Raw genomic sequence first — 12595 nt, 5'->3', positions numbered from 1 at the left:
GGAGTGTATGACGCTGACCAATCAGTGACCAATCAGCGTCATACACTTCTCTCCATTCATTTACACTGCAGATAGCGATATAGCCAAATGCAGTCACTTAAACACATTATAACGCTACTCATGTGTCATAACAATGAATATACATTACCTCCAGCTGGGACGTGATGTGTATTCATTCTCCTGACCACTTCTGTAGCGTCTCTGTGATTTACAGCACAGCACAGCGAGATCTCGCTGTGAATGACCGCTTACAGCGTAATCTCGCGGGACTACGCCTGCTATTTGAAATCAATGGACTGTAAGTTTAATGCACAGACATGATGGGTCCTCCAGAGACAAAGCTACTCTTTTTTGCATCCTTGCGATGAGGGATCCTCCTCTGTTAAAGAGGCTCTGTCACCAGATTTTGCAACCCCTATCTGCTATTGCAGCAGATAGGCGCTGCAATGTAGATTACAGTAACGTTTTTATTTTTAAAAAACGAGCATTTTTGGCCAAGTTATGACCATTTTTGTATTTATGCAAATGAGGCTTGCAAAAGTCCAAGTGGGCGTGTTTAAAGTAAAAGTCCAACTGGGCGTGTATTATGTGCGTACATCGGGGCGTTTTTACTACTTTTACTAGCTGGGCGTTCTGACGAGAAGTATCATCCACTTCTCTTCAGAACGCCCAGCTTCTGGCAGTGCAGACACAGAGCGTGTTCTCGAGAGATCACGCTGTGACGTCACTCACAGGTCCTGCATCGTGTCGGACGAGCGAGGACACATCGGCACCAGAGGCTACAGTTGATTCTGCAGCAGCATCAGCGTTTGCAGGTAAGTAGCTACATCGACTTACCTGCAAACGCCGATGCTGCTGCAGAATCAACTGTAGCCTCTGGTGCCGATGTGTCCTCGCTCGTCCGACACGATGCAGGACCTGGGGCAGGAAGTGAGTGACGTCACAGCGTGATCTCTCGAGAACACGCTCTGTGTCTGCACTGCCAGAAGCTGGGCATTCTGAAGAGAAGTGGATGATACTTCTCGTCAGAATGCCCAGCTAGTAAAAGTAGTAAAAACGCCCCGATGTACGTACATAATACACGCCCAGTTGGACTTTTACTTTAAACACGCCCACTTGGACTTTTGCAAGCCTCATTTGAATAAATACAAAAATGGTCATAACTTGGCCAAAAATGCTCGTTTTTAAAAAATAAAAACGTTACTGTATACCCCTCTGAAAAAGCCATCTACGCGAAACGCGCGTCGGGGTCCCTCCGTACTCGGGAAGTCACTGAACCATAGGAACTATATGGGTTAGTAGCACTATAGGTTTTTACCTTATACCTTTTCTACTTACCTTTCCTCTTGTGGCTTTACTTGCTGGGAAGAAATATCTTGCTTGATGTGGGCTTATGTAAACTATTTATCGTCATTTTTTGAGTTCAGCATTTAATCATTTACCTACAATGCTACTATGAGTCTGGATGAATATATGACTTAATCTCACTTACATTTTATATTCTGGCGTCTTGCCTTTATTTGATATTCAATCACATTGAACTGACAATATGTTTGTTTGAGCCCTTGCTTGTTTGATTTAACGATCTCCTTCTTCCCGGAGCTGCATTTATAAGAGGTATTTCCTCTATGTTCGTTTTTGCCACTTGGGAGGTGTACAGGTCTTGGATTTTGTAGTCTAATTTTAAATTGTATGTAATTTGTACTGTCCTAATAAAGTTTATTTTTCTATGCCATTGGCAAATTTATCCTAATAGTTTATGACTCCTTTGTTCTCAGTGTTTTCAATAGCAGATAGGGGTTGCAAAATCTGGTGACAGAGCCTCTTTAACTCAGAAAGCCCTAATTGGATATTTGAAAATGTTTTTTTTTTTTAAATCAGACAACTCCATTAATGCCACGCAGTTTGATAACTACTATGCCTAAACAATTAGTAGATCTTGACCAGTTTGGCTACCCATGTTGATTAGCATATGTGTGAACAAATGTTTCCAACAATTAAAGTGTTTCTAAACTTTTAAAAAATGTTTCCTTTTCCCTGGGGTGGTATGGCAATGAAATAGATTTGTGAAGCCACATTTCCCCACAGATCTCAGCTGATTACCGATAGTCTCAGCTTTAGGACTGATTAGCTTATCATTGAGGGACCTTCCTATTACAAACAAGAATTGTACAAACTGATAACCCCTTTAAAGGACGAGTGTCACAAAAAAAAAAATTTTTAGATCAATTTGACTTTAGTGTGTTATTAAACATTTTTTTATTTATTTGTGTGTTTGTGTTTTACTTTTTTATATTTTTTCACTTTTTCTTCCCTATGGGGGCTGCCATTTTTTTTCCATTTCTGATTAACGACACATACAGACATGGAATACGGCACATACAGTCCCATAGTGAATGCGAACGGGGCCCGTTCCATCCACTATGCTGTAGGCCGGCATGCGCCGCTCCCACACAGTCCAAGTTGAACTGTGCGACGTCCGGCGCCATTTTCCTATGGACCGGAAGTCGCGGCCGGACAGTAAGATTACTACTTCCGGTCGCGGCTTCCGGACTTGTGCACTTGGAGCGGCGGTAGCAGACGGAGCGGATGGACCGGAGGGAGCGGCGGCGGCAGGAGCAGGTAAGTTATTTCTATGTATGTTCGTGTTTTAGTGTGTGTTTACTACTGTATGTTAACCTACTACACTGTGTGTTAGCTCAAAAAATGGCGACACACAGTGTAGGAGGTTTGACCGTTCAATCCCCTCGTTTCTCCCGGCACTAGACAGGATAAAGGAGGGGGGATTCTGAGAGCTCACTAGAGCGAGTGAGTTTTCTCAAATTTTGCAGCATAAAGCAATGTGCTTTACCACATGCAATGCTGCAATTTGGGGAATTGCTCCATCTAGTGACCAGCGCTGGGAAATATTATAAATTAGAATCTAATTTATAATATTTCCTGACTCGTGAAAAAAATTAGAACAATGTTTAATCACCTATACACTAATTGTTTAACTAAAAAAAAAATAATTTTTTTCTAGCGACACATTCCCTTTCAGTAAATGGACCTTACACATATACTTGCTCATACTACTGAATAATAATATGACAGATGTTAAATTGTCTTACCTGTGTGACCCAATCATTATGCACCTTCCAACGTACATATCTAACATGGTTCAGATCTGTAATGTTATCAATTGCAATACTGGGAATCTCATCCACAACTGGATATTTTGTCCAATTCCTGTTTAATTACACAAAAAAAATGTATACTAAATAAATGTAATTGCCTTAACGATCATTTGAGTGCATTATATGATTTGACTCAAACGCTATACTTTTCTTTCGTATTTGCTTGAAGTAAACAAAAATAAACCCATAAATATATTACAAATAAAGCCTGCGCTTGGGACACAAAACAGGAGAATTGGACAGTGTTAGGTCAAAACATGTCATGAGCTGTATAAAGAATTCTGTACATTCCCATGTTATATGCAATTCTCATTTAAATATGGAATTATGGTCAACAGAAACTCAAAATCATATCCAAAAACTATCCTTATATATTTATCCTACATACCTGAGAGTTTCTGCCATGTGGGACATTATAATAATGTTGATACATCCCTAAAACACAACAATTTTTCATATCAATAAAAACTGAATAGTAACCAGTGAACTGTTTAGTTTCCAACTGACTATTATGCAATCCTCAACATTGAAATTGCAACACCAAGAAAGAAAAGTTTTGGAATTGTGGAAATCACAGGACGGATAGACATGTTATAAAGATATGCAAATTATTAAAAAAAAGAAACAAAATATTCCAAACATCTTGATTTATTCAGTTCCGAGTATGAGTGCCACGCTCAGAAATACACGCACTTACACCCTTGGCATGCTATCAATGAGGTTATTAATGGTTGTCTGAGGAATGTTATGCAACACTGTATGCACTTGGGCATGCAAATCTTCAAGTTTGGCTGCTGGAAGCTCCCTTTGCAATTGCCGACTAATGACGTCCAAGATTTGCTCGATGGGAGACAAGTCCGGAGACGCTGCAAACCATGGTAGCACGTTTAGGCCACGCAGGCTGCTTAGAGTAGCATGAGCAAAATGCGGCATAGCATTGTCCTCTTATAAAAAAAAAAGGCCCCTGGGACACTTTGGAGAAATGGCCGTACCACTGGTTCCATGACCAAATCAATGCAACGGCGAGCTGTTAGTGTACCTGAAGTGAAGAGTAGACTACCGTACATTATGCCTCCCAACACCATAATCCCGTAGGACCGGAGTGACGTTCCCCTGTGAAGGCCTCTTAATGGCATTGCCCACGTGGTCTCCAGACCAATTTCCGGCTATCATTGCGTCCGACACAAAAGCGAGACTCATTGCTGAAAAAGATAAACCTCCATTTCAGCCTCCATTGCCGTCTGGTTGTGCACCATGATAGCCTTTGAGAGCGGTGGCGTGTGGTCAATGGAACACCTGTAGCTGGACGTCTGGATCGTAGCCCAATGTCGTGCAAACGTCTTCTGATGGTTTGCGTTGACACTGGTTGCTGCCCTAGGCTTTTGATGTGTCGTCCAATTTTACTTTAAGTACAGAATGGATCACTACGCGCCATTCTTATAATCAGACTATTGTACGTGCAGAGGTTCGCATTCGCGCACCTGTTGCTGTCATTCCCGTTAGTTGTTGTTCCCCCAACCTCCAGGACACGCAACGTTAAACAGTGCTGACATCTCGGCCTAGCGATCTGATGGAGTGATAAACCAAAGTCTTTCAGTTTGTGACAAGTGGCGATAACTGGCATGTCGACGAACAAGAGGCATCACAAAATTATCCCACACCATTTGATCTGATATTTGAGGTTACATGTGGCTAAAAAATTTTGCTTTCAATCTGGCTTTTCTGCCCCTCCCACATGCCACAGATTGGCGCTAGGTTCTTGAAAATTTGGTCATTTGCAGATCTTATCGACACCTGCTACTACCTCGATTTGCATAACCTTACGGCTTGCCCTTCTTGGTGTTGCAATTTCAACGTTGAGGAGTGTTTGTAAACTTGCCTGAAAAAGGCACCTGTGTGCTCTGAAAGCTTGCATATATAATTTTTATGGTTAGCCAATAAAAGGTATCATACCTACAATACTTTTGTCTTTTTTGACACAAAAGTATTTAATATTGCATATAATAATGATAAAATTAATAATATTATTTAGTGCTCCAAATGGATAAAATAACATAGAGGTTGTTACACCCACCATTGCATATAACCTACTTAAGCCAAATCTAAAAGGCAATATAAAATATATTATATTACAACAGGAGGAATGTTATGAACAGCTTAAAAAGCGGATGCGGTATTCCAAGGGTGATACATATGTATAAGCATTTATTTCATATGTGTATTTTAGATGTGTTCTTTCACATGTAAAAACAGATATAAAGAACAGAAAACAAAAAATAAAATGCTGGGAATGGGCCATTAGATTTAATGCAATGGAACCAAAATTAAAAAGGAAGCACAATTAAAACCAGAGGTCTCAAACACGCGGCCCGCTGACAGCAGGAGAAAAGAGAACAGGCCAAAGGAGGAGCGCCACCCCCCTGTAGATAGTGCCACGCCACACACCCCACCCTGTGGACAGCGCCACACCTATCTCTTTAGATTGCTTCATTGGGGCTCCCTCTATGAGTGGCATCCCCAGCCAGAGCGCCCTGGCTGGGGATTCTGCTGATAGACCTGGCCCCTGACATGACTGTATATGGACAGTGATGTCAGTAGCTCCTCCTGGATCATAATGCCCGGTTAGCGCGTTGCCAATGCACTGATTGGGGATTCCGCTGATAGACGAGGCCTCTGACATCACTGTCCATATATGGACAGTGAAGTCAGTGGCTCCTCCTGGACCGGAATGCCTGGCCAGCGCGTTGCCGATGAACTGGTCGAGGATTCCGTTGATAGATGAGGCCTCTCACCTAACTGGCCATATATGGAAAGTGACATCAGGGGCTCCTCCAGGAGAGGAATCCCCAGCCAAAGTGCTGCAACGCTTTGGCTGGGGATTCCACTCCTTGAGGTATCCCAAAGCTATCTATAAGGGGATATGTGTGGCACTATGTACAAAGGGGTGTGTTTGGCTCTATCTACAGAGTGCACTGTGGCATTATCTACAGAGGGCAATGTGGCATTATCTACCGAGGGCAATGTGGCATTATCTACAGAGGGCAATGTGGCATTATCTACAGAGGGCACTGTGGCATTATTTAGGGGGGTGTGGCAATATCTACAGAGTGCACTGTGGCATTATCTGGGGGGGCGCAATATCTACAGAGGGCACTGTGGCATTATCTACAGAGGGCAATGTGTCATTATCTACAGAGGGCATTGGGAAATTATCTACAGAGGTCACTGGGGAATTTTCTACGGGAAGGGGGTGGCACTATCTAAAAAGGGGCTGCCTAATCTTGACATTCTTGTGTCTGCCAAACGCTGTCAATTGAGCAGCTAGACTGCATTTACTGGAAAATTGGATTGTTAAAATAAGCACGTGGAGTAAACTCGCAAATTTCCGGTAAGTTTAAACCTAGCGGTATTATTATAGTAATGTAGTATTATTATAGTAATGTAGTATTATAGTAATGTCGTATTATTATAGTAATGTAGTATTATTATAGTAATGTAGTATTATAGTAATGTCGTATTATTATAGTAATGTAGTATTATTATAGTAATGTAGTATTGTATAGTAATGTAGTATTATTATAGTAATGTAGTATTATTATAGTAATGTAATATTATTAGAGTAATGTAGTATTTTTATAGTAGTTCAAATAACGAATTGATGAACAATAATTTTGTATTTTGTCAAATTTGAAAGTAATGCGGCCCATCAATTTAATTTTTTTCTTTGTGCTGCCTATTTAGCCGGCCGAGTTTGAGACCCCTTATTTAAACCATCAAAAAGATTAGCTGTCACAGGAGAAATTATAGTAGTATATTTAGTAAAAACTAAGAACTACCTTGTGAATTGTTTCAACTATGCTACTATTGTATTTCTATATACAAACTTCGTCCTGTTAATATCTCATATTATGTATACAATATTTATACATATGTATTATATTATATTCACTATTGTTCAACAGCACTTGTTCATTTATTCAATATAAATATTAGAAATAATTACTTACTTGCTCATCGCCAAAATAAATGATACACTCGTCAGTATCACGTAGACTAAAATAATAGAAAAACATGAAATATGGCAAAAAGCATACAGGAACACGAATAGTGAATGTTACGATAGTTAAAAGAGGTAGACGAGATTTTAAAAAAACCATGGTGTTTAGATTAAAGAGGCTCTGTCACCACATTATAAGTGCCCTGTCTCCTACATAAGCAGATGGGCGCTGTAATGTAGGTGACAGTAATGCTTTTTATTTAAAAAAACAATCTTTTTTCACAACGTTAGGAGCAATTTTGGTTTATGCTAATGAGCTTTCTTAATGCCCAAGTGGGCGTACTTTTACTTTCGACCAAGTGGGCGTTGTACAGAGGAGTGCATGACGCTGACCAATCAGCATCATGCACTCCTCTCCATTCATTTACACTGCACTAGCGATATAGATATATCACTATGTGCAGCCTCATACACAAGCCCTAACATTACTACAGTGTCCTGATAATGAATATACATGATCATCCAGCCTGGACGTCATGTGTACTCAGAATCCTGACACTTCTGAATCTTTTTTTGTGAGATTCCGGCAAGTGAAACCAAATCTCGTTTAGCTCCGTGATCTCGCGAGATTTGGTTTCACTTGCCGGAATCTCACAAAAAAAGAGTCAGAAGTGTCAGGATTGTGAGTACACATGACGTCCAGGCTGGATGGTCATGTGTATTCATTATCAGGACACTGTAGTAATGTTAGGGTTTGTGTATGTAGCTGCACATAGTGATATAACTATATCGCTAGTGCAGTGTAAATGAATGGAGAGGAGTGCATGATGCCGATTGGTCAGCGTCATACACTTCTCTGTACAACGCCCACTTGGTCGAAAGTAAAAGTACGCCCACTTGGGCATTAAGAAAGCTCATTAGCATAAACCAAAATCGCTCCTAACGTTGTGAAAATAGATTGTTTTTTTAAATAAAAAGCATTACTGTCACCTACATTACAGCGCCCATCTCCTTATGTAGGAGACAGGGCACTTATAATGTGGTGACAGAGCCTCTTTAAGGTCCATGATTTGAAATGATATGACCCTGGAGGATATTTGGTATTGGCTGTGGGGGCGGTCAATCAAATCACTATCATCTAAACGCCAAACCAGTGGGGACCCATCGAGACCAGCCGAGGGGTACCGGAGCAGAATTTCAAATCGAAGTGCTATATATTACTACTATTATTTTTCTAGAACCAGAACAGTGCAAATGGATCTCAGCACCTTGGTGACTCCTTGATTACTCGGCTCCCAATAATCTACACTTTCACTCAGTGCAGATTTGGTCAGTATCATGGATCTGTACTATTAAGCCAAAATCACGAGTGGACCTAAACACTGAAAATAAGTCAAATGGAAACATTTCTACTTCTTTGACTTAAAAATATGGATGCAAAATACTGACCAAATCTGCACTCCGTGAAAGTGGTCTAAAAGCAATGATTAAGTGAAACTAGGATATCAACACACACGTCGCAGTTATGTCTCGGTGCATTTGTGTCTTGTGATTCTTCTATTTTTGAGCCCGAGATAGATTAAACGTAGAAAAAGATATAAAGCTGTGTTTTAGGGTATGTCGAATTTGCTGCGGAAAACTGCAGAAATCCAACCCAGATTCCACAGGGAATTTTGGCAGAAAATCCACACTAATTGTGTTTCATTTGTTGGCGATTTTCGTCCAGAGTTGCTGCTGCGAAGAGCAGAGCGGATAAAAAAAATAAACCATACTCCCCTTTCCTGGCGAACCCTTAGCGACGTGTGACTGCTCCACCTGTTGGTCTCTTGGCAGCCGACCTCCTGGGATGACGTTGCATACCATGTGACCGCTGCAGGGATTGGCTGCAGTGGTCACGTGGGACGTAACATCATTCAGGAGGCGGGCTGCAATGAGAACAGTCGGAAAAGCAGTGAGGCATCGCTACGGGAGGTGGGTATGTTATTTTATGTTATGTGGTTAAGATTTCTGAAAATCTCATGCACTTTGCTGCTACTGTAATACGCTGCAGAATTACTGACTTACCGAAATCCAAATGGAAAATCTGCAGCAATTCCGCTACTTATGAACATAGCCTTCTTGTACATACACACATGGCAGATTTGTTGCAGAAATATTTGTAAAAATTTGTTCCATATATGTGAATGAGGTTGTTTCTAACATGTGCGTGGATTTCTGGAAGCTCCATTCAGATGAAGGGGAGATTCGCAGACATTTCTGCAAAAAGATTAGAAAACAACTTTTTGATCAAGCGCTTGGTTTCTTAAAATTGCAACGACCACCTTTGAGTGGATGCAATGAGCCTACGTGTGTCAACGAATCACTCGTTCTTATTGGTGGCATGTCATTTCTGCAACAAGTCTGCCACGTGTGACTATATTCTTATACTCAGTGGGAAAAGCACTGTAATGTATAATTGGTATATAGATAAGCTTAAGGGAATGTGTTACTTTTAATAACAAAATAGTGACAATATTTGACTACGATTATGTAAATGTAAAGATTACCTGTAACCTAAATGCAGAGGCATTGTTTCTAGATTAACAATCTGGCAGTATGGTTCAAAGTTGGAAAGCTCATAAAGGCGAATCTCTCTGTCACTGAAAACAGAAACACATAGTAGTAGTGGTTTATAAGTTGCCAAAGCTCTTATCTTTGTCACACAGGGACATTTAAATGGATTTTCCAGGAATAAAAAAAATAAATAAAAAAAACGCAGAGAATTTTTTTAAATTTAATATAATAAACTTGTCAGTATACTTGCCTATGGGATTCCTCACTACATCTGTTTACGTGACTAAATGATGACATGACATCACTAGGGATAACATGTCACGTGATTCATTTAATCACGGCTCATGTGGTTATATCACTATGGACAAAGCATCATCAAGCAGACCCCTAAAACAGAGCAGGGGCCCAGAAAAATGGCAGCAGTGAGGGACTGGGGAGGTATACCAAAGTTATTTATTTTTCACATTTTGGTCTCACTGATTTATTTGTTTATCCCCTGAAAACCCCTTTATAGTTCATTATGCAAAAGATCAAACCGCAAACATGGTAGGTGTGAATATGCATTCAAGAACAATACTGATCAGATCATATAGTAAATGTATTAATGCAAATCTATTGACTGTAGTTGGATAGAATGAGGGATGCTAGAGAGGTGTGCTGGTTAGAGAAAAAATATATGTGTTTTCTTCCCCTATTTAGTATTTATTTTTTTATATATATTTTAAAACAGAAGGGTATGATTTATACATTTCATTCATATTACAGTGGTAGAAAAGAGAATAAAAAAAAAAAAAAAGAAAAAGACCCAGACATTTTTGTGGTAGTTTTGTATAGTAAAGTTTACATTACAATTGTAATACAAAAACGCAAGGGATATCCATGTCTATTTGAGATATAAGATCAGATTGACATATCACATACAGCAAACTACTGTTTTACAGGGGCGTTGCTATGGTCTTAAAAGATCAGGGGCACAAGCCCCAAGACATAGGTTTACCCCCAAAAAAAAAAAAGTTTTACGCACATATTGGAGATAGCATGTCTATAAGACTAAGGCCCCTATAGCTACACCGCTGGATAGTATTGGATGCATTGTCTCAGCAGACTGTATCACATATGATAGGCTTAAATACAGCGGCACAGCAGACAGTATCACACATGATAGGATTAGATAAAGTGGCTCAGCAGACAGTATCACATATGATAGGCTTAAATACAGCGGCACAGCAGACAGTATCACACATGATAGGATTAGATACAGTGGATCAGCAGACAGTATCACATATAATAGGCTTAAATACAGCGGCACAGCAGACAGTATCACACATGATAGGATTAGATACAGTGGCTCAGCAGACAGTATCAAACATGATGGGCTTAGATATAGGGCCCAGCTCGCTGACGTTGCGGCTCCAGCACTGGACCCAGGAAAGGTAAGCTAATAATTGCTTTTTTATGTTTTACAATTTTTTTTTTGTGTTTGTGTTTTTTTACAAGTTCGGTTGTTGGACTACGCGGATTCGAGGACTACTTAGATTAAGTTTTGTTTTTTTTTTCAATAAAATGGTTAACGTGGATTGTGTGTTTTTTTTTAATTTCAATTAAATATTTTTTCTATGTCCTTGTATTTTTTTCAACTTTATTACTACCGCCATAGTAATGGCTGGCTGATTGACAGCTTCCATTACTAAGGCGGGGCTTAATGTTAGCCAAGGAGCCGGGAAGAGCCAGGTACGATCCAGTACCCGACCATCTGTAGCAGGGCCGCCATCAGGGGGGTATTAGGGGTACTACTGTAGGGGGCCCGGCCAAACTTAATTGAAAGGGGGGCCCGGCAACTGCCGCGACTTGCCTTTGTTAGAAAAAAACAGGCCCCTGCAATGGGGCCTGTTCTTTTCACCAAAGCAATGTCGTGAGCTGCGGGCCCCCCTCTCATCAAACACCGCTGTGAGCTGCGGGCCCCCCTCTCATCTAACACTGCCGCGAAACACCGCGCGCGACCGCAAACGCGCGCTCACGCGCGAACGACCTGGGGAAGGCTGGAAAGCAACCCGCTCGTGCCCGCCGCCGAGAGGGATGCGGTGCGCACGCACCAAAAGTACAGCGACCAATCAACTGGCAAGAACAGCGGCGCACAGTCTAATTACCTGCTGGCCCGCCTCCGACTCCTCGTCCTCCTCCTCCGCCTCCTCGTCCTCCTCCTCGGCCTCCTCGTCCAGCGCCTCCTCGTCCGACTCCGCCTCCGCCTCCTCCTTCTTCTCCTCCTCCAGAGCGTAGCTGCGTAAGGAGAGGGGGAGGAGTCCAGTTCTTGCGCGACGGCAGGAGTTCTTCGATCCCCGCAATTTTCTGGAGCCTGGAGGTGAAGGACGACATCTGGACCGAAGACATCGCCTGACGAGGACTGGAGAGGGAGCAGCTCTTCTGACACAGTGAGTAAAGTGTCTGAAAGTGCTGTTTATGTATGGCCCTGTTCACACAGAGTATTTTTGCAGGCCAAAAAAATCTGCCTCAAAATTCCTTAAAGAATTTTGAGGCAGATTTTGACCTGCCCACACTATCTTGCCGCGTTTTTTGCTGCGTTTTTTGCCCTCGGCGATTGAGGACAGCAGACAAAAAACGCAGCGAAAAATGCATTTTCTGCCTCCCATTGATTTCGATGGGAGGTCAGAGGCGGAACCGCGGCAAGAAAGGACGTGCTGCTTTTTCTTTTTTCCGCGACTGGCTCCCATTGATTTCAGATTAAATCAATGGGAGGCGGTTTTGGAAGTTTTTTGGTGCTGATTCTGACGCAGTGTCCGAGTCAATATCAAGGCCCAAAAACTCTGTGAACTGGGCCTTATTGTTAGGGCTTATTCAGACGAACGTGTAA

The 12595-nt window shown here is 41.4% G+C and overlaps 1 protein-coding gene across 1 annotated transcript in view; it reads right to left on the bottom strand.

Annotated features, from left to right (window-relative positions):
- LOC142737618 (cilia- and flagella-associated protein 337-like) overlaps positions 1-12595 on the bottom strand; it is a 92884-nt gene that overhangs the window by 39987 nt on the left and 40302 nt on the right. The window contains exons 4-7 of the mRNA XM_075849709.1: positions 9720-9812; positions 7184-7229; positions 3565-3611; positions 3111-3228 (exon numbers count right to left, since the gene is read on the bottom strand). Of these exons, the coding sequence (XP_075705824.1) occupies positions 3111-3228; positions 3565-3611; positions 7184-7229; positions 9720-9812 (304 nt within the window). The remainder of the gene's footprint in view (positions 1-3110; positions 3229-3564; positions 3612-7183; positions 7230-9719; positions 9813-12595) is intronic.

Source organism: Rhinoderma darwinii, chromosome 1, assembly GCF_050947455.1.
Source record: "Rhinoderma darwinii isolate aRhiDar2 chromosome 1, aRhiDar2.hap1, whole genome shotgun sequence".
Classification (NCBI taxonomy): Eukaryota; Metazoa; Chordata; class Amphibia; order Anura; family Rhinodermatidae; genus Rhinoderma; species Rhinoderma darwinii.
This window is presented reverse-complemented; position numbering and strand designations above follow the sequence as displayed.